Source organism: Syngnathus typhle, linkage group LG2 (genome assembly GCF_033458585.1).
Source record: "Syngnathus typhle isolate RoL2023-S1 ecotype Sweden linkage group LG2, RoL_Styp_1.0, whole genome shotgun sequence".
Taxonomy (NCBI): domain Eukaryota; kingdom Metazoa; phylum Chordata; class Actinopteri; order Syngnathiformes; family Syngnathidae; genus Syngnathus; species Syngnathus typhle.
The window spans coordinates 25,083,207-25,106,316 of NC_083739.1; the positions used below are offsets into that span (position 1 = coordinate 25,083,207).

General features: G+C 42.9%; 1 protein-coding gene across 22 annotated transcripts in view; it reads left to right on the top strand.

Moving 5' to 3' along the window:
* Window positions 1-23,110, top strand: part of LOC133150542 (tumor protein D54-like) — a 208,327-nt gene that overhangs the window by 78,910 nt on the left and 106,307 nt on the right. For 16 of the 22 annotated variants that reach the window (XR_009713791.1, XR_009713792.1, XR_009713793.1 and 13 more), the window contains one exon: window positions 21,879-21,926. The exons of 4 other annotated variants lie outside the window; for them this stretch is intronic. Coding sequence is in view for 14 of the 18 variants with exons in the window: in XM_061273128.1 (XP_061129112.1) it covers window positions 21,879-21,926 (48 nt within the window). In the remaining 4 variants the exon portion in view is untranslated. Of the gene's footprint in view, window positions 1-1,751; window positions 1,841-21,878; window positions 21,927-23,110 lie in introns of those variants that run through there. 2 more of the 22 variants (XM_061273143.1, XM_061273142.1) reach the window with 1 other exon arrangement.

Below are 23,110 nucleotides of genomic sequence, written 5' to 3' on the forward strand. Positions count from 1 at the left end.
TGAAAAGAAAAAATACATTATTATAAGTTGTGTCTATAGAGCTCCTGGTTTTAGCATTGATACATTCACAGAATGGATAGAAAGTGTGATTACACAAAAAGGCAATAAAAATATTTTTATTTGCGGGGATTATAACATTGATCTATTAAACCCAAATAAGCAACAAAATATTGATGATTTTTTAAATTTAATGCATAGCCTGAGTCTCTTTCCTACAATCACTAGACCCACGAGAGTAACATCACAGAGTGCTACTCTGATAGATAACATATTCACCAATATAATAGAAAACAGGACAACAAGCGGGTTATTAATTACTGATATTACTGACCATCTTCCAGTGTTTACAGTATATGACAATAATTTCAAATCTGAAATTGGGGTGTATAAACAACAAAGAAGAATTAGGACAGATGAGACAATTGCTACTCTAAAACATGAATTAATGCAACAGAACTGGGATGCAATATATGAAGAAAAAGATGTAAATAATGCATACCATAAATTGATGACTATATTCACTTCATTATATAATAAGCATTGTCCAATCACGGAATATAATAAAAAAACTAAATATAAGGACAGTCCATGGTTGACGAAAGGCTTAAGAAATGCCTGTAAAAAGAAGAATTTACTCTATAGGAACTTCATAAAACAGAGAACAGAAGGCGCTGAAGATAAATATAAGAGATATAAGAATAAATTAACTAATATTATAAGATTAAGTAAGAAAGAATATTATAAGAATAAATTAGAGGATAACAAAAATAATATTAAGGGGATATGGACTCTCCTAAACCACATTATTAGAGAAGGTACCGAACAACATAAATTACCTAAATATTTTGTTATAAATGATACTGAAAATTATAATATGGAAGAAGTGGCAAACAGTTTTAATCAGTTCTTTGTAAATGTTGGGCCTCAAATAGCAAAAAACATACCGATGCCAGCGCCAGATGTTGGCAACACAGATAAATTAATAGAAAAGAATCCTCACTCAATGTTTTTGAAGGCAGTTGATGAAAATGAAATCATTAACATTGTGCAACAATGTAAAAATAAAACATCTACCGACTGCAATGGGATTGATATGATGTTAGTTAAGCAAATCATTGAGGGGATTTCAAAGCCACTTGTGTACATCTGTAACTTGTCATTTTTAACTGGTACATTCCCAAAGAAGATGAAAATTGCTAAGGTGATTCCTCTTTACAAAACTGGGAGCAAACACAACTTTACAAACTACAGACCTATCTCAATATTGCCACAACTCTCAAAAATATTGGAAAAGCTTTTCAACAGAAGAATGGATGGATTTTTGGAAAAACATAAATTATTTGCAGAGAACCAATATGGTTTTAGAGTAAACAGATCAACAGCACAGGCATTAATGGAATCAATCGAGGAAATCACAGATGCAATAGACAACAAACAACATGCAGTAGGAGTTTTCATTGACCTCAAAAAAGCTTTTGACACAATTAATCATAATATACTATTCAATAAATTAGAAAAATATGGGATAAGGGGATTAATATTAGACTGGATAAAGGATTATCTGCGAGAACGGCAACAGTATGTAAAGTTGGGTAATCACTGTTCTGGATATCTGGAAATAGCTTGTGGTGTTCCACAAGGGTCAGTTTTAGGCCCTAAATTATTTATTTTGTATATAAATGACATGTGCAAAGTCTCTAAAGAACTAAAACTCGTCAACTTTGCAGATGACACAAATATTTTTTGTTCAGGTGATGACATCCAACAAGTGGAATCAATGCTGAATGAGGAAATGAAAAAAATAAAAATGTGGTTCGACTGGAACAAATTATCATTAAATGTAAGTAAGACCAAGTTTATGGTATTTGGCAAAGCGAATATAAAGATACGAATAGAAATAGATGGAAATGAAATTGAAAGGGTGCAGGAAAACAAATTTCTTGGGGTTATAATGGATGACAGGCTTAGTTGGAAGCCACACATCAAAAACATAAAGTCTAAAATTTCAAGAAGCATGGCTGTCATATACAAAGCAAAAGAATTACTGGATTATCATTCACTTCGTACACTTTATTGTTCTCTAGTCTTGCCCTATTTGCATTACTGTGCTGAGGTTTGGGGGAATACTTATAAAACTTCACTACAGCCACTTATCATTCAGCAGAAAAGAGCAATAAGGACTATTCATAAAGTCAACTACTTGGAACACACAAATCCACTTTTCATACAATCCAAACTATTGAAATTCACTGACATAGTATCTTATCAAACAGCAATCATCATGTATAGGGCAAAAGCAAAACAACTACCAGATAATATCCAAAACTTATTTAGGCATCGGGAGGGAGGTTATAAGTTAAGAGGGAATCACAACTTCAAAATCTTAAACATAAGAACAACCTTAAAAAGTTTCTGTATAACTATAACCGGGGTCAAACTATGGAACAATCTAAGTGAGGAACTCAAGCAAAGTCCAAATATCCACCAGTTTAAAAAAATGTATAAAAATATGTTGTTTAGCGGGTACAAAGGTTAAGAGTGCCAAAGGGCTACAGACAGGTAAAAATGAAACTGAACAATAAGTGTGCAAGTTTGTCTACTTGTGTTATATTGTAGAATTACAGTATAGTATGTTGAATCGTTGGTTTAATGGATGAAGTGAGAAAGGGGTAGGAATCTAAAAAGCTATGCTTCCTCCTACTCCTTTTCGAGCATTCTTTATTTTTATTTACTTATGTATTATTATTATTAATTAATTAATTTATTTAATGTATTTACTTCTATTTGTTGGTTTATTTTTTGTTTGTTTGTTTTGTATGGACTTATGTAGCACTTTAGAGTGTTATTTGTTTTTGTTTTTTTTGTTTTCTTTCTTTTTTGTATTGGATGTTCGAAATAAAGATATCAATCAATCAATCAATCAAAGTGGGGGTTTGGGAACACACAGGTTGGGTGAAGACGGTCCCCTGCTGATCAAAGCATAGCAGGGGACCTTTTACGACGTTCTGTAAACAAAGCAACTTTGATTGCTTCCTCTGCAGCTAGTCAATAAGTTGAAATGATCTTAGCACTTTGGTAAACTAATTTTGTCTAGACAGGACAAACTAGTTAAATTATTACAGGTTATATTCCAACATAATCATACGATGAAGATATTCTGCAAACCCTAACACCCTTGGTCACTTAGATACTGTTGTACTGTACTGTCCATTCCTAGCTCCTTGGATGCCCCAATGAAGTTTGTACCTCGATCAGATAAAAGACTTTTGGCGGCACCCCTCAGAGCAAAGAAGCGTCTCAGGGCGTTTACACAGCTGAATGTGTCCAGGGATTCGATCACCTCAATATGTACAGCTCTCGAACTCTTGCAGCTAAACATGATGGCCCAGCGCTTGTTTTGGGGTTGTCCACCTCTAGTACGCCTGGTAGTTATTGTCCATGGCTCGAAAACATCAAGGCCCACATAAGTAAAAGGAGGACACATTTTAAGGCGTTCAGATGGCAGATCTGCCATGCGTTGTTCTTCCTGTTTTCCACGTAGTTTGCGGCAAATAATGTATTTGTGGATCACAGAGTTGACAAGTCTTTTGCCACCTATAAGCCAAAGCCCAGCAGCCCTTATTGCGCCTTCTGTCAGGTGGCGACCCTGGTGTTTTACTTGCTCATGGTGGTGACGAGTGAGCAGGAGAGAAATGTGAGAGTCTTTGGGAATGATTATTGGGTTCTTTTCAAAGTTCTCAAAATCAGAGTGCTTGATTCGGCCTCCGACAACTATAAGGCCATCATCCAGGATTGGGCTGAGTTTTTGTAGAGGGCTTTGTGTGGGAATTGGTTTTCCAGCTTGAAGAGCCAACAGTTCTTTTCCAAACGTTGCTCGTTGTGTCTCCTTGAGAATGATGTGTTAAGCGCGAGTCATTTCGGCCAGTGTTTGAAGTAAGTGACATTTGTGCCATCTTTGGCATTTTCTGTTTGGATTACTGCCATTAAATGATTTTGCGATGTGAATGAGGAAAGCTATTGCTCTGACCAATGACTTGAAGGTAGAGAAGCGTTGGAAGCCTTTACATGTGAGGACTTGAAGGTTAGTCGCTAGTGTTTTAACTTATGGCCTTAATTCGCAATCTTTTTCTGGATCAATTACCGTTTTTTTCCGTGTATAGTGCGCAAAATTTTACCAATTTATTGTCCTAAAATCCGGGGTGCGCATTATACATGGGTACAAAAGAAAAAAAAAAAATTTTTTTTTTTAAATTTTTTTTTTTTTTTTTTTTTTTTTTTAAGTCCCAATGATCGTCACACACGCAGGGCGGCAATGGGTCCCATTTTTATAGTCTTTGGTATGGTCTTAACTAGGCTGGATGTAATTTTTTTTGTTGGCGTTGATTTCTCCGACTGCCCGTAAACGCACCACCGCGCTTCGTGCGCGCACGGGACAGCAAACGAGCAGGTGATCGAGCAAGCGTCTGATACGAGAGCATTGCGGTCGCATGGAGCGTGTTTGAAGTGAACAGCAGAGAAGAAAGGCAAAGTGTTGTGAAATAAAATGCACAGAACGGATGCGCAAGACACGTCAGCTATATAAAGAGCGAGAGTTGTTTTCTTCCTATTAGTTTCAATTCACAGTTTAATTAGCAGTTTCAATCAGCAAATAACAAAATGCGTATTACAGGTAATATTTTATTTCACAACACTTTGCCTTGTTCCTTTGGTCTCTGCTGTTCATCCTAAAACACAAAGGCGCTCTTTAAGCAATGCGACAGTGAGCGCCCGGCGCGCTGCGGTTGCGCGACCGCACCAAATTAAGCTCCCTGCGCAGTGCGCACTGAGGTCCACTTAAATTTTAGAAAGTACATCAGGACTTTAAAAATATCTTCTAAATTTCAGCGACGGCTCTGTCACAATAATCGACCAGCCCGGTGCAGTTGGGCGGTCGGCGGCGCGCTACGGTTGAGCGTTCTCTCGCGCGCTCTCTCTCTCGCTCTCTCTCGCTCTCGCACACACGCAAACCGGATATCATACGGAGGCCGCCATTACAGATGCGCAGAACGGATGAGCAAGACACGTCAGCTATATAAAGAGCGAGAGTTCAGTTCTCTACCTAAATCCGTATTACAGGTAATATTTTATTTCACAACACTTTGCCTTGTTCCTTTCTTCTCTGCTGTTCACTTCAAACACGCTCCATGCGCACGGAGCGCGGTGGTGCGTTTACGGGCAGTCGGAGAAATCAACGCCAACAAAAAAAATTACATCCAGCCTAGTTAAGACCATACCAAAGACTATAAAAATGGGACCCATTGCCTCCCTGCGTGTGTGACGATCATTGGGACTTAAAAAAAAAAAAAATTTTTTTTTTTAAAAAAATTCATAAAAATTGGGTGCGTATTATACATGGGTACAAGCTTTTTTCCAGCATCAGCATGCCATTTTTAGGGGTGCGTACTATACATGGGGGCGCACTATACACGGAAAAAAACGGTAACTCAAACTTCCCACTTGCTTGGTTTGTTTCTGCAGAAGAACGATAGATGAAGGATGGTCCGGTGAACCATATTGTTTTTGCCAGTTGAGATGGTGTGAGTGATCGTGAGGCATGATCTGCGGGGTTTTCCTCTGTGCGCACATAATGCCACTGTTCTGGCTTGGAGGACTGACGAATACGCTGCACTCTGTTGTGGACGTATGTGTAGAATCTTTGTGACTCGTTGCAGATATAGCCGAGAACTACTTTACTGTCTGTGTAAAAATAAACTGCATCCAGCTGTTGGTCTAACTCACAGGTGTCAAACTCAAGGCCCGGGGGCCAGATACGGCCCGCCACATCATTTTATGTGGCCCTTGAAGACAAATTGTGCATCAAATTCGTGTGTCATTACTAGAATTGCAAATTGTCTTCACTTTTATTTTATTTTTTTGAATATTTGACCAGTTTTTACTCATCTGATTTGAAAACGAGTTATTTGTCAGGTTTTTTTGTAGCTTTGACTGTAAATAATATGAGGTGCTCATACATTGTTTTGGGTTGACAGTCATAATGGCCCCCCGAAAGAAGCTATGACGACAATGCGGCCCGAGAAAAAAATGAGTTTGACACCCCTGGTCTAACTCCTCCTGAATTAGATCGGCCATCTCGACTGCCAAGACGGCGGCGCACAGTTCAAGCCTTGGTATAGTGGGTTCTGATTGAGGAGCAAGTCTTGCCTTGCCCATAATGAATCCTACCTCAACCTTGTCATCTTGTTGGACTGCTTTCAGGTAGGCTACAGCACCAATTGCTTTGGTTGAAGCATCTGAAAATAAATACAGTTCGTTGCGTTCTGCTTGCCTGAGAGAAGTTGATGTGTAGGTTCTTGGGACGTGAAGCTCTAAGATCTTTTAGGGAATCTCTCCAACTTTCCCATTTGTTTTGCTTGTTCTCCGGAAGAGGTGCATCCCATCCTGAACACTCTGATGATAGTTCACGGAGTAGCGCTCTTCCTTGGATAGTGACAGGTGCCAACAGACCCAGAGGATCAAAGATGCTATTAACAGAGGACAAAACACCTCGGCGAGTGAATGGTTTAATTGCAGTGGCCACTGAGAAGGTGAAAGTGCCTGTCATTATTTCCCAAATGAGACCTAGGCTTCGTTGTGACTGAGTTTCTTCACCTTCCAGATCTAGGCCTTTAATCATTGTTGCACAATCGTCAGGACAAAAGGCTTCTGTGACTTCTCGAGAATTAGAGACAAACTTGTGCAGACGCAGATAGGACTCAGCAAGAGCGGCTTTTGTTCTTTGGAGCAAGTCAATTGCTTCAGCTGGAGAAGGCACAGAGATCAAACCATTGTCAACGTAAAAATGCCTTTCCACAAACTCGACTGTGTCGGTGCCATAGTCCTTTGCCCCATCCTGGATGGCTTTGCGCAATCCATAAACGGCTACTGCAGGTGATGGCGAGTTTCCAAATACATGGACCTTCATTCGATATTCGATGACCTCCTTATTTATATCAATGTCCTTATGCCACAGAAAACGGAGATAGTTCCGGTGGTCATCACGCACCAGGAAACAATGAAACATTTGCTGTATGTCTGCCATAATGGCAACTGTCTCTTTCCGAAATCGTAGGAGGACCCCAAGCAAACTGTTGTTCAAATCAGCTGTTGAGGGAGACTCCGGAATACTGGGCACTGGAATCAAAAACAACTCTGATATCATTGGGCTTTTGTGGGTGATAAACCCCAAAAGTTGGAAGATACCAGCACTCTTCACCTTGTTTCAGTGGAGGAGCCACTTCAGCAAGACCATTGGAGAAAATGCCTTGCATGAACTCAACGTATTGCTCTTGCATTTGAGGTTTTCTCTGTAAGTTTCTTTTGAGAGACAAAAAACGACTGACTGCAAGCTCCCTGTTGTTTGGCTTCTGTTGGCGAGGTTCTTTGAAGGGAAGGGGTGCTACCCAATTATTCTTGTCATCTCTATACATTCCTTTGTCCATAATCTCCAAGAAGAGAATGTCCTCGATAGATGGAGCTGGTTTGTTGTCGTTTTCTGTGCGATTGAATACTGTTTTTCCGAGAGTTTGTTCAGGTGCCTTATCCTGTCTTTTAGTGCGTGGCATTGCTGTGAGTTGCAGAAAGTTGTCACAGAGTCCGAAAACTGTTGGACGGCCATTTTCAAGAATCGTCGTCTTGAACGTGTTGACTGTGTGGATATGAACCTTACCCCGGCACACCTCTCCAACTACGACCCACCCTAAATCTAGGCGTTGGGCAAACGGTGAATGATCAGGCCCATTGACTTGTTCTCTAACCTTGTGTGCGCGTAAGATGTCTAGACCTAGCAACAGGAGAATTTCAGTCTGAGGATCTAACTCAGGAATGCATTTGGCTATGAGACGAAGATGAGGTTGGTGCAGCACAGCGCTTGGAGTTGGGATTTCACTCCTATTGTTGGGAATGTCTGGACATTCAATAAGAGGAGGTAATGGGATGATGACTGATTCATCAAGCGACTCGATCAGGAAACCTTCAGCCATCTTGCCCTGTGTTTCAACAAGGCCGGAGCATGTTCTTAAGTTGTCAGAGTCAGAGTCAGCTTTATTGTCAATTCCTTCATGCCAAGACACACAAAGAAATCGAAATTACGTTTCCTCCATCCCACGGTGACGAGACACAGTACACGAGTAACATACAAGTAAACAACGGGGGAGAGAGTTCAGGACCCCAAAAGCCTGGAGATCACAAACTTCGCCAGAGGCGAGCAGTGCTTGCATCCCACTACAGAGTCCCAGCACCATTCGTCACGAATGTAGAAGCAGAAAGGCTTAGTTTTAATATTAAAAAGTTCAAAGAACTCAGGCCTAGCTAAGGAACGATTGCTCTGGTCGTCCAGGATTACATAAGCTTTAACTGCACTGTCTTTTCTACCCTTTGGATACACCCTGGCGAGACATATTTTCGAACATGAGTGACCCTAATGACCTTGGGCGCACGCCTCAGTACAGCTTGATGTTACGTCGACATTGTCGGGTTGTTTTTCTCCCTCCCCACCGTCCTCTTGAGCAGGTGAAGGAGCCTTGTTTTGAGGTGGAGGGCCTGGATGCATGACGGTGTCGTGGCGTGTGCTGTCACATTCAGTGCACTTTACTGTAGATTTACAGTCCTTAGCGAGATGAGTGTCTGAAGAGCAGCATTTAAAACATATTCCTCTCTCTTTGAGGAAGGCCTTTCTTTCCTCCAATGATTTGTACCTGAATGTCCTGCATTTCTTTAGTGGATGTGGCTTACTGTGCAGTGGGCAGTTGTTTATGTCGTTGTTTGTAGTTGTAATGTTTGTTTTGTGCACAGCGATAGGTCTGGGTGAGTTAAAGCTCTTAGGGTTGGATCTTTCTTGTTTAATGTACGTTTGACTATTTTGTTGGGTGAAACTTGGGTCATTGCGTTTCTTTGCCTCTTTGCAGATAAACATACAAAAGTAATGAAAGGGTGGGAAACAACCATTATGATCTTCTTTATAGTTAGAACCTTGAGTCATCCACCTTTCTTGGAGTGGGTACGGGAGCTTGTCGACTATTGGACCTATTCCTCGTGAAGTGTCCAGATACGACAAACCAGGAAGATAGCCGTCTTCCTTGGCTCCTTGAATCTCTTGGAGGAGATCCCCTAGTTCGCGCAGTTTGACATTGTCCTTTGTTGTTAATCTTGGAAAGCTATCCAATCGCTGGAAGAGTGACTTTTCGATCACTTCGGGGGCTGCATAACACTCACAAAGCCTCTCCCATGCTCTCTTAAGGGCTGCACTGGGGTTGTTGACGTGTACTGAGCGTATGCGCTTCACCTGACTACTAGTAGATTCCTTTCCCAGCCATTTGGTCATGAGATCTAACTCTTGAGCATGTGGGCTTTGTCTCGTAAGGAAAAAAATCACTAGGTGTTTACATACTGATAAGAACACCTGGGAAGATCAGTTTGAGTGGACTGGATACAGAAGAAAAAACCTTTGACCTCTAGTTAAAACATAGCAAGGGAAGTTTTACGACATTGTGTAGGATGCAACAAGCTAAGTTATTTATTACTGGTTATATACATTCCAACCTAATCCTACGATCAAGATAGTTAGGAAACCCTGACTTTAATGGTCACTTGGAGGTTCATCTGGGGTGCAGGACAGCAATGCGGCACGTTGTCTAACAAAGTGTTCTTTGTTAGAAAGGAACTGTCCTTCTGTGGTACATCATAAAAACAGCAAGGCCAAACAGCAAGCATATATTGCAGTAATATTGCGGTAAAGCATTGATTAGAGAACGCATGATAACATATATATAAATTTTTATAACAGTCGGTGTCAGGTGGACTTCAGCTATAGCACCACTGAATGAAGAGTACCATGCTCTGAAGTTCTCTGGCCTATCGTCATATTGATAGAGGCCAGATGTGATTAGGTCTCGACGTGCCATATATTGGGCAAACGGCTCAGCTGGGTGAGGTAAGCTCGCTGCATTATTGTAATGAGGCATGAATGGGGATGCGTGTGGACTAAGAGCGTTCTTTGTTTGTTCTACTTTTGGTTTTGTCCCAAGTTTGGTTTGAATTGGCAAAGCTGTCTTCTTGAACCTGAACTTTGGCCTAATGCTGACAGGTGGTGGCTCAAAAACATCTTCCTCAGATGGATCCCATGTTACTAATGAGTTATCTGAGGCCTTGTGTTGCGTTGGTGTAGCTGATACTTGTACGATTGCAGGTCGAATTTCGCTTTGCGATTGCACATAGTAATTTGTTCTTTCTCTTTTTACTCTGTCCAATAAAGAATTTCTGCTCTCTTGTTCATCTTGTATTGCCTCTGCATCTTCTAGCACTTCAGCCTCTGCTTCTGCAGCATGAGCTTCTCTTTGCCATGCTAACACTTCTAGCGCTGTGTCAATTTTCATTTTTTGTAGTTCACTTTCAGCTTTTTCCACTTTTAGCTCTGCTTCTTTACTTGCAAACGACGCTCTCACCTTTGCTGCTTCTGCTTTAGCTCGGGCACGAGCAGCGCTTCCTACGGATGAGCATGTGCTGCCGGTTTGACTTGTCGCAGATCTATTTCTCGCTGCCATTTTGACCACGATGACACATCAGATGCTGCCTTTTCACTGTAGCGTCTTGAGGAAACGCGTAGTTAAACCACCAGCAAAGAACCCAGGAGACTGTACTAGCTTGTAATTTTCTTTATTGAGCGGTGAAAACTGCAACAGACGTTACATAGTGTCAGCAAATGGCTGATGAGAACATGGAAATAAAGTGCGCTCATCCAATAAAGTTAACAAAATAATAGCAAAATATCAGCGTAAACATTAAGATTAAAACGACACACGATTTACGGCATTGCCTCGTTAATGAATCACAGCAGATGGCAACAGATGTAAGTCTGACCGCATTCCACAACATGGCTACTTGATAACATCCTCGAGACAGCTCAGCGAAACCGGAAGTAGCGCGGCGAAACCGGAAGTAGCGCTTCACCACAATATTTTTCAACTTAAACTATGAATTATCTATTATTACAAGATCGAAATGATTACTTAACTTATTAGAACATTTCTACAACATTGTAACCATATGAAATTATTTATTGATGAAATCACAGCCTTAAAGGCAACACAGTGACCGTTAAGCAGAACCCACTTACCCGAAGAGGAGTCTTGTCCACGGTTGCTTCCATATACGACCCACTGGGATTTGTGGCACCATTCATCCTGCGGGGAAAACAGATCCTGCAGCAGATGTGTCGTGACAAGCTTAGCTGGGATGACACCTTACCCGATGATTTACGACCTCTGTGGGAAAGCTGGCTCCAAGACCTGCAAAATTTGGCTGGGGGGAAGATTCCGAGATGTTATGTTCCATCAAGTTTCAAGGTCCAACACTACGAGTTACACCATTTCTCTGATGCCAGTGTATCAGGCTATGGAGCGTGTTCATACCTGAGAGCTGTGAGTACAACAGGTGAAGTTCACTGTTCCTTGGTTATGGGAAAATCAAGAGTTGCTGTTAGAGTGGTGCTCACTCTAACTTATTTTGCAAGAACCACACGGAGACAAGTTAGTCGTTATGGGCACCTGCAGGCGGAGAGTTCACTCGTCGCTGTGTTTACAGCGATGGTCGAATGAAGTCTGACTCTCGCTTCCCACAAGAGCATCTTTATTAAGAGAAAAAGGGTGGGGGTGATAGTAGACTGAATAGACAAGTTAAAAAGCCCTTGACCTCTAGATTAGCAGAGCAGGGGATGTTTTACGACAGTGTAGGATGGAACAAGCTAGGTTATTTATTACTGGTTACATACATTCCAACATAATCATAGATCAAGATAGTTTGGAAAACCCTGACAGTTGCCCCAACTAAGGTCCTAACTATACCAAGACTTGAGCTGTCTGCAGCTGTTGTAGCTGTCCGCATCAGTGACATGCTCAAGAAGGAGTTGGAATTGGAATGCCTACAAGAAATCTTTTGGTCTGATTCAAAGGTTGTCCTCGGATACATCAGCAACAAAGCCAGAAGATTTCATGTATTTGTTGCAAACCGTGTAGAACGCATCAAGCAAAGCACAGAGTCCACACAATGGAGGTATGTGGCTTCAGAAGACAATCCAGCCGACCACGCCTCAAGAAGTCTCACAGCAGAGCAGCTACTATCCTCCAACTGGTTCACAGGCCCAGATCGTCTTTGGCAGAAAGAGTTACCAAGTGGAGAAGTCAAGGTGGGAGAAATTGCAAGCGATGACCCAGAACTTAAGAAAGTCCAGGTTCTCGACACCCAGGCGAAAGAAGTCAGGTCAGTGCTGAATTGATTGCACAAGTTCTCTGTTTGGTCCAGAATGGTGAAAGCTATCGCCAGACTCAAACGCCATGTGAAGGAAGTTACAGGTCTCCAGCCAAGGTCTTGTGAAGCCACCAGTTTGGAGGAAAGGAGAGAAGCTGAGCTGACCATAATCAAGATGGTTCAGGAAGCAGATCTCTCACAAGAAATACCGGTACTCCAGAGTCACAAGGAGACGCCAGTCAAGGGCAAGGCCAGTATGTTGCATCGGTTGGGTCCCTTCCTGGATGACCAAGGTGTTCTCAGAGTTGTAGGCCGCTTAACTCATGCCACCTTACATCCACAAGTGAAACATCCAGTGATCCTTCCAAAGGGAAATCATGTGTCGATGTTACTTGTCAAGCATTATCATGACAGTGCTTCACCAGGGACGGGGGATGACCATGAATGCTCTCCGATCTAATGCCATATGGATACTAGGCTGCAGTCAAGCAGTATCTTCCCACATCTACAAGTGCACCAAGTGCCGGACGTTCAGGAGATGCACTGAGCAACAAAGAATGGCGGACCTCCCGGAAGACCAGATGGAGACGGCTTCGCCGTTCACTTACTGCGGGATGGACTGCTTTGGACCATTTTGCGTAAAGGAAAGAAGGAAAGAGCTTAAACGCTATGGATTGATACTTACCTGCATGTGTTCCAGAGCTATTCACATTGAAATGCTCGACGACCTGTCCACAGATGCATTCATTAACTCTCTGCGTTCATTCATCGCTATTCGTGGAAATGTACGCCAATTAAGAAGTGATCAAGGAACCAACTTTGTTGGGGCAAGACGAGAGTTTGCCGAAGCTTTGAAAGAGATGAATCAGGAAGAGTTCAAGGAACTGGGATGTGAGTTCCTCATGAATACCCCAGCTTCACGTCACATGGGTGGTGTCTGAGAAAGACAAATCCGCACCATCAGAAGTGTCTTGACGTCCATTCTAGAACATTCATCCTCACAGCTTGACTGCTCCTCTCTAAGAACATTCCTATATGAAGTCATGGCAATTGTGAACAGCAGACCTCTGACCACTGACTGTCTCAGTGATTCGGCCAGTCCAGAGCCCCTGACGCCGAACCACATACTGACCTTGAAATCCACAATTCTCGCGCCACCTCCTGGGAAATTTGCCAATGAAGATCTGTACCTCCGCAAGAGATGGCGTCGAGTTCAACTACTAGCCAACCACTTCTGGACAAGATGGAAGAAGGAATACCTCCTGAACCTCCAGCAGAGACAGAAGTGGACCAAAAGTCGCAGGAATGCAAGGGTGGATGATGTTGTACTCCTGCAAGAGGATACTACACCGCGTAACCAGTGGAAAATGGCAAGGGTCACTGAAGTGTACCCAGGAAAGGATGGGAGGGTACTAAAGGTCAAGTTGCTCATCAGTGACTCCACCCTTGATGCGAAGGGAAAGCGCTCCTCCAAACCTGTCCACCTGGAAAGACCCATCCATAAGACGGTGACACTGGTAGAAGCAAGCTAAAGTTCCAGTTTTTTCCTCGTTCTCTCCTCTTTCTGTCATTTACTCCAGATGCAGAATGAGGTGACCATTCTGGAAGAAGCCAAGACAAAGTTGTTGATTTGTAGTAATTTGAAAATCATATTCAGTACAGTTGATATGTTTTTGGTGGGAGTGTAACTGCATCTGAGGCAGTATTTCAGCCTAAAGTATTTTTGTTCATGCCTATTAATGGCGATCAATGAGGCGGAACATTTTTCTGTGTCGTTTCACTCGGACCCGTTTTAGTGACGGACCACCAGCAAAATCTCCGCTAGAAAAGGCCAGTTTTTCTAAGCTGTTGACTACCCAAGTTATAGTTATAAGTTTCTTAAGCCTTATTAACAACCTCTCACGCCTGTATATGCAGCTAATAAGTTCTCACGGTCTGTCAAGGTCTGTCAAAGTCAAGATAAACGGATCAGTAACAAAGAACACGAAGCTGTCTTTTATATACGAGAGGGAGTTACACAATCGAAGGATGTCTCTGTGCCTATCGAGGACCCAACGATCCCCCTGCCCACCTCCCCCTCAATCACAAATCCCCCCCCACATCACAATCACAAATTAAGGAACTGGTTAAAGCTGCCAGTCAAACTGATGGACTACTAAACAGCAGCAACAACAGACGCTCAGGTATAAGACAAAGATGAGACAGACCCTATGCCACCTCTTTAAATATACCGGTAATATTAAACAGCCGGTGGTATGGTCAAACACATCGTAGTAACCATAGACCATCTGGTGCTCGTCTCAGTAACCTTACATGTCTTAATGTCCAGCCAAAACCAGTCCCTGTTATTGAAACACAACAACTGAAATTAGCTCTTTTGAATGTTAGATCTTTGGTTAACATATCTTTTTTGGTAAATGATCTGATCATTGAAAGGAATCTGCACTGTATATGTTTGGTTGAGACCTGGCTAAACAATAACAATGATGTAGCAACACTGATGGAAGCTTGTCCTCCAAACTACAAGTTCCATCAGTCTGTCAGACATGAATAAAAGGGGCGGGGGAATAGCAGCTATTTTCTCTACACAGTTTGTGGGTAATAACATCGACCTTGGTGAATTCTCATCATTTGAATATCTTGCTCTTGAACTTAAAACAAAATTACCAGTACTCATTATCACATATCGGCCACCAAAATACTAATCATTATTTCTACAGGAATTCTCAGAGCTGATTTCACTTGGAATCACTAACTATGACAGATTAATTCTGAATGGAGACCTAAATATACATATGAATAAAAAGAACGACTCCAAAGCTATAGAACTAGTAAACCTACTAAACAGTTTTAATCTTACCCAACACATTAATGAAGCCACTCACCAGCATGGTAACACTTTGGACTTAGTAATAACAACAGGAATAGACATTGATAATATCTCTGTATGTGAATTGCCTATCTCTGACCATCACTGTGTATGTTATAATGTAAAGCTAACCTTAACAGACTAAAAGGGAAATTTTAGTTCAAAAGCAATTCCTAGATGAGCAGGCTGAAGCAGAGTTTTCTGATATTATGAGGTCATTTGAGCCATGCAACTATGACTGCTCTCTAAATGACGTAGTTGAACATTTCAATGGTATCTTGTTGTCTGCTCTGAATACTGTTGCACCGCTAAAGGTCAAAAGGAAAAGTACTGACAGAATCTCCCCATGGTTAAACAATAGCAATGTTAGGCAAACCAAGAGAATCTGTCGGGCAGCTGAAAGAAAATGGAGGAAAACTAGACTCACAGTTCATCGTGATATATACAGAGACGCCATGACTGCTTATAATAAAATATGTCTGGCAAGAAAGGATTACTTTTCTAAGATTATTTCAGAGAATACTAGAAACTCTAGAATATTATTCTCCACTATTGATCAACTACTCAACATTGCCCCCACACCCCCACAGTTCTCTGCATCAAAATGTGAAGAACTCGCATTATTCTTCACTAGTAAAATAACTTCAATTAGAGCCAGTATTGTTGCCAATATAAACATAGATGATCTCAGTAAATCCTATGAAAATTGTGTAACCATGGGAACATTCACCTGTATTACATTGAATGAGCTTTGCAAGACTGTCACTGAGTGTAACTCCTCCACTTCAAGTATTGACCCTGTACCGACAGCATTCTTTAAGCGGGTATTCAACAGTGTCTCAAGTCATGTCCTAAACATTATAAACACATCCCTTCAAACAGGCATCTTCCCAGATGCCTTTAAAACAGCTGTGGTAAAACCTTTACTAAAGAAGCCCAACCTAGATGGAAATGTACTGACCAGCTATAGGCCGATATCCAACATTCCTTTCATTAGTAAGATACTTGAAAAGATAGTTTCAGTGCAAATAAACTCGTTTCTGAAAGAAAACAATATCCTGGAGGAATTTCAGTCAGGCTTTAGAACATACCACAGCTCTGAAACTGCTCTTACTAAAATAATCAGCGACCTCAGAGTAAACTCCGATGAAAACAAGGTGTCGATTCTTATCCTCTTAGACCTAAGTGCAGCGTTTGATACCATTGAGCATGATATCCTAATCAATCGTCTTGAAAGGTTAGTCGGTCTTTCGGACCGTGTGTTAAACTGGTTCAGAACATATATCAAAGGGAGAAAGTTATATGTCAGCTTAGGAGAGCATGTGTCCAACACATTGACAGCCACTATGGGGTTGCACAAGGCAGCTGCCTTGGCCCACTATTATTCTCACTTTACATGCTGCCGCTTGGCGACATCATCAGAAAGCACTATGTATATCTCCATAGTTCTGCGGATGACACACAATTGTACATAGCTGCAGAACCCAATGATGCTACACCTATAAGCTCCATCACCAACTGTCTTCTGGCTATAAAGAAATGGATGAGCAACAATTTCTTAAAGTTAAACGAGGATAAAACTCAGGCGGCGACTAGGGGCAGAGCGCCGCACTTGGGCGGCGACTAGGGGCAGAGAGCCGCACTCGGGCGACGACTAAGGGCAGAGAGCCGCACTCGGGCCGCGACTAGGGGCATAGAGCCGCACTGGGGCGGCGACTAGGGGCAGAGAGCCGCACTGGGGCGGCGACTAGGGGCAGAGAGTCGCACTGGGGCGGCGACTAGGGGCAGAGAGCCGCACTGGGGCGGCGACTAGGGGCAGAGAGCCGCACTGGGGCGGCGACTAGGGTCAAACAGATCCGCACTCGGGCGGCGACTAGGGGCAAACGGAACCGCAATCAGCGGACACCCGGGGAAACAAAACCGCAATCGGCGGACACCCGGGGAAACAAAACCGCAATCGGCGGACACCCGGGGAAACAGAGCCGCAATCGGCGGACACCCGGGGAAACAGAGCCGCAATCGGCGGACACCCGGGGAAACAGAGCCGCAATCGGCGGACACCCGGGGAAACAGAGCCGCAATCGGCGGACACCCGGGGAAACAGAGCCGCAATCGGCGGACACCCGGGGAAACAGAACCGCAATCGGCGGACACCCGGGGAAACAGGAGCGCATTCGACGGCATTCGGGGAGTTCATGCCGCAATCGGCATTCTGGGAGGCGGAGTTGTGCGCAGCAGCAGGAGTCGAGCATGTTGCCTTCCTAGATGTGGGGTCGGGTGATGATCGCAGGTTCGGGCGCTGCTGGCACAAGGACCAACGGCGGCCGTGGGTCCAGCGTCGCTGGAGCAAAGTCCGATGGCAGCCGTCGAGCCGATGGCACCGGGAGGAACCCTGATGGCGGCCGCGGATCCGGCGTCGCTGGAGCGAAGTCCGACGGCGACCGCGAGTCTGGCGTCACAGATGGGCGAAGTCCGATTGCAACAGCGGAGCCGGTCGCACCGGGAGGAACTCTGATGGCGGCCGCGAAGCCCATGGCGCTGGAACCTGCTCGAACGACGGGCGTGGATTGCGCGTCGCGGACGGGAGCTGATGCTGGAAGGTCTAAGCGCTGGTCGCTGTGATGGTCGGAGCATTCTGTCACGGTGCGGAGTGGAGAAATGGAGCAGGGCGACCAAGTGCAGCTTGGACCAGGGTTTATTGCAGCAAACTCAAAAGACTCTGCAAACTGACGTGACTAACAGACCAAAGCGTGAAACAAAAGACATGCAGGAACCAAACAAACCGTGACCGTGAGACATGATTGTCCACATCTTACGCACAATGCTCCGACGGGGAGTGACCCGCAAACAGAACTTAAATAGATCACAGGTAACGAGAGGCAGGTGCGTGTGGTTACATTAATCAAGGGCACACAGGAAGGGAGGGGCGAGCACACAGACACATAACCAAAACTGGAGACGAGGCATGACACAAGGTGACCAAAACATCATTTTTCCACCTTAGAAATATAGCCAAAGTAAGAGCGTTCATAAATCAAAATGATGCTGAGAAACTGATTCATGCCTTTATTTCAAGCCGGCTTGACTACTGTAATGCACTCTTTACTGGTCTCTCGAAAAAAAACACTGATAGACTTCAGCTCATCCAAAACGCTGCAGCTCGCCTATTAACCAGGACCTAGAAGAGAGAGCACATTAGACCAGTTCTAGCTGCTCTGCACTGGCTTCCTCTAACAGTTAGAATTGATTTTAAGATCCTTCTCCTTCTATACAAAGCCCTCAACGGGCAGGGACCGAGCTACATTGCAAACTCTCTTGTTAGCTATATACCTCCAAGAACCCTGCGATCATCTGCTGCTGGTTTATTGGAGGCTCCCAGCAACAGCAGAAAGAAGATCGGTGATGCAGCCTTTGTTAATTACGCCCCCAAACTATGGAACACAGTGCCAATAGGTATCAGGGAGGCCAGGTCGTTAGATATTTTCAAAACAAAACTTAAAACTCATTTCTTTACCCGAGCATTTAACTAATTACGTTTTGTAAATTTCATTTTAAGCCTAATTTTATCTTTATCTGTATTTTATTTTTTACCTTTTCTTAATGATATATTCTTTATTTTATTAAAGCGTGCTCCTATTTTAAACTCACTTTATTAATTGTGTATGCATACATTGTTTTTTTTTTATGTATTCATGTTTTTCTTTCATTGTTGTAAAGCGCTTTTAGCTGCATTTCTTGTATGAAAGGTGCTATACAAATAAAATTTATTATTATTATTATTACTACCTCTGAGGATTCTGTTGGAGTGGTGTGATGGGGTTTGAGAAAGTGGTTGATGGTTGAAAAGAGTTGTTTTGAATTTCCAGGGGTATTGTTTATGATATTGGAATAGAACTGGGCACGTGCAGTCCCAAGGGCTTTTGAGTAGGCCTTCTGGTGTTCTTTGTAGGCCTGTTTGTGCACGGTCAGTCCTGAGGCTTTAAGACGACGCTCCAGGATGCGCCCAGTTGACTTCAACAGACGCAGCTCACTGGTGTACCAGGGGGAAAAAGTGACTGTTTTGTTTTTTTGGGGGGCGTGGATACTTAGAAGTTTGGCCAAAGAGTTATTGTAATGGTTGCAGAGGAGGAGGAGAGAAACTGGAGGTCCTGTGCTATAGTGTCTTGGTTGATGTTTTTGAAATTTCTGAATGAGATTTGCCGCTTGGGTTTGGAGTGGGGGCGTGGGAAAGGAAGTTCCATTTGAATAAGTTTGTGGTCAGACACACCGACCTCGAGAACTTGCAGGTTGCTTATGGCCAATGAGGAGATGACAAGGTCAAGTGTATGCCCTTTGTCATGTGTGGGGACATTTACATGTTGGGTGAGGTGTAAACAATCCAATAGTTGCAACAGGTCAGAGGCAGGGGGGCGGGAGGGGGTGTCGACATGGATGTTAACGTCACCCAATATGATTAGATTAGAGGAAGTGGAGGTACAGAGGGTAGTCAGTAGATCGTGTAGTTCTGGAATGAAAGAGGAGTTTGGTTTAGGAGGGCGGTAAATAAGTAAAACTGTGATGGGATATGGAGATTTACATTTGAATGCAAGGGATTCGAATGAGGAGTGATCGGGTAGAGGGAGGGGGGACAGCTCTCGATCAAGACGGTGGAGTACAGCCAGGCCACCGCCACGGCCAGTGCTGCGAGGTTTAGTTATGTATCTATAACCAGAGGGACAGGCTTCATTGAGGGATTGATAGACATCAGGTGGTTGCCAGGTCTCAGTCAGGCACATTATGTCTAGGCCTTTGTCCAGGATGAGGACGTGAATAAATGATGATTTACGGGTGAGTGCTTGGATGTTGAGGAGATCCATTTTGATTGTGGCTGTGGGGCTGTGTTTAGGTAGGGGGCGAAGTAGAGAGAAATCCACTCCACGTTTTCTGTGCCGCATGCAGTGCAGTCCACTCTGTGTTGGAGTGAAATCCACTCCGTGTTGGTGTCCGTTCCGTGCTGGAGAAATTAACACTCCGTGTTTTCCCGGCAACCCGGTGTCCGTCTTGTGTCGGAGTCCGCTCCGTGAAGTACCCACCATATTTTCCAGGCCACCTGGAGTACTGCAGCCCCGCATGGTTGCTACAATAAGATCCAAGTGCGCCAGGTATCTGATGACGTGTTGTACATGCGACGGGATGTCGGGCGGAGGAGGAGCAGATGAATGGTGCAGTGTTATGGACGGGTTGGGAGAAAACAAAGTTACGACGGGTGCTTCTGTGGATGTAACGTGGTCTGCGGAGAAGTCCGAGTTGTTTGATGACTGAGACACACCCTGGAATGGTATGATTAGTATTATTAAACATCTAATATTTAATGGTCATTTTGCCTGCAATGACTGCGTTTCCCCAGTAGATGGGGAACCGTTCGCCTGTGCACTTACTACCGGAAGCCGTACCAGAAAGCTCGGTGCACACTCACAAGTGCGTGTACGTACTCAGTAGTACGGACATGGCACACTCGCGCTCTATTTGTATCAGTCCCGAATTTAGAGCGTCGGCTGTGACGACAGCATTCTTGTAATTCGCGCGCTGAGCTTTCAGATAGTTTTACGCTAAAGCCACCCACAAACCTTCCCCTGGAATCCTTCTATTAAAATGAGTCGCCCAAGGAAAAGCAAGGTGGACACAGTGCCGAGTGTTTAAAAAAGAGTGGCCAATTTGGCTCGACGTACGCGACGTGACGTTCAGCCACATCAACATCAACTCTTCTAAGAATTGCCACAACAAATTTTACTCCAGACTATGACGCACTAGCAAAAAAGGGAGACCGACAACACTGTTCCCACTGAAAATGAAGGGGAGGCTCAAGTTTGTTGTAAAAAAATGCATTTTGAATATGATTTGTACACATAGCAGGGATTGAAACTAGCGACCATTTTCATTTTCAAACAATGCAGGATGCTCAAGGACATTGATGCACCACCTGTTTGCGACTAATCTTAACCTGTAAAGTTCTTAAGCCTTACTTTAAGGAAGTGTTTCCCGTTTCCTCACCTCTGTTACCAGGTATTTGTGAGTTATAACTCTGCTCTGATTTTCAGATACCGCTCACCGTGTTCCCGTTTTGATTACTTTATTTGGATGTATGCTTCCACAGATTCTTCAAGATGATATATTTGGTCAGAATGTTTGCCGTTTGATGTGATCTCATAAGATAAACTTTCTTTAATTTGACCTGCAGGCACTGAAGTGATGGAGACTGTTATTCATAATAACAGTCTCGTATTTTATGAGAATCACTGATAGCAGTTTTTTAGTGAATTATTATTAATTTTTTTTAATGCTGTTAATAAATGCATTTGTTTTCAAAAAACTTGTTTGGAATATCCATGCTTTACTACCTACTAAAGGCCAAAATATTTTATGCAATGACTTTTACAGGTCGCTTATACTACTTCACGCAAACATCTGCTCCTGGTTCGGCCCTCCGGTCCAAATTTAGAACCCAGTTCGGCCCGCGAGTCGAAAGGTTTGCCCACCCCTGGTCTAGTGTGTTATTACAGTATAGTGCCAACCACTCACCATGTCAAACTCCTCTCTGTTTTCATTCAGAATGAAATGTGCTGTCAAGTTTTGCTCTTTTGATAGAAAATGTATTTATAGATTAGAGTTATGGTTGTCAAATATTGTGTAAATGTTAATGTGAGAGCATCCGCTGCGTTGCTGTTTATTGATCTCGCTGTTGTGTCTTCAGATATGTGTCTGCCTCCGCTACTTTGGATGACATTACCCACTCTGAAGCGTGAGTTGATCCATTTTTACTGTTTCTCTATGTGTCCTGATTTGAGCTACCTGTTGGCTACTTGTGAGCTTTTAGTTTTGGGTGGCCCAGCTCTTTGTTGTCTGTTTGCTTGCGTTTTCTGAGGAGAATCGCTTTGTGATTCAAGGTCACATACAAACGTAGTGGAAGAAATGTTCCATTGTGACGAGGGGTGCAGCAGTATCCGGCAAAATATTGAACCCTTTGGTCCGTTCTGCACGGGAAAATATGCCCTAATGGATCGTGGGATTTCGGTACTTCATTTTATATGGATGCTTTTACATTTACAGGCCCTTGTGTATGTGGCTATGCCTGACCGGAAGGTTAAGTCCAGGCGTTGTTGTGCTTGGGCTGGCACTCGTGCGCTGCTTGAAGAGATAGATTATATATTTCTGCAATCTTGGAGACTCTAAGTCAGGGGTGTCAAACTCAATTGCCCAAGGGGCCAGAATTCGAAACATACTATAGGTCGCGGAACGAACAGGATAAACATTTATTGAACACACTAGAACTAAATGTTTTTGGAACATAAATATGAATACAAAATGGAGAGGAATATTATTCTGAAACAAACCTAAACCTTAAATATTTTATATTTAATGTTTTTCTCTCCATAAAAATATTTTGTTAAATTATACAACTTAGAACTTAACTTCAACAACTTAAATTAAACACAAGTTAAAATAACTTTCAAATTCCTTTGCTCCTCTGTCAATATATATAAAAAAATAAACTTAAATATCCCAAAGATTTTGCTCTCCTTAAAAAGATCTCCTGTCAATATTATACAAGTTAGAAATATGAACATGCTACAAAACCTGGCAATATATACCGTTTTTTTCCGTGTATAGTGCGCAATATTTAACTATATATATATAACTATAATATTTAAATTTATTGTCCTAAAATCTGGGGTGCGTATTATACATGGGTACAAAAAAACTTTTTTAATTTTTTTTTTTTAATTTTTTTTTTTTTTTTAAAGAAAGTCATGGTACAACAAAACCAACAACAGGACTGAAACAGGACTTGTCGTGGAACAAAAAGACAGGGTGACATTACCAAAGACAGGAACAGAATGACAGTAACACATGCAATGATCCAACGGTGAGCGAGGGGCAGACAGGACTTAAATACAAAACACGTTACATCGATTGAGGTGACAC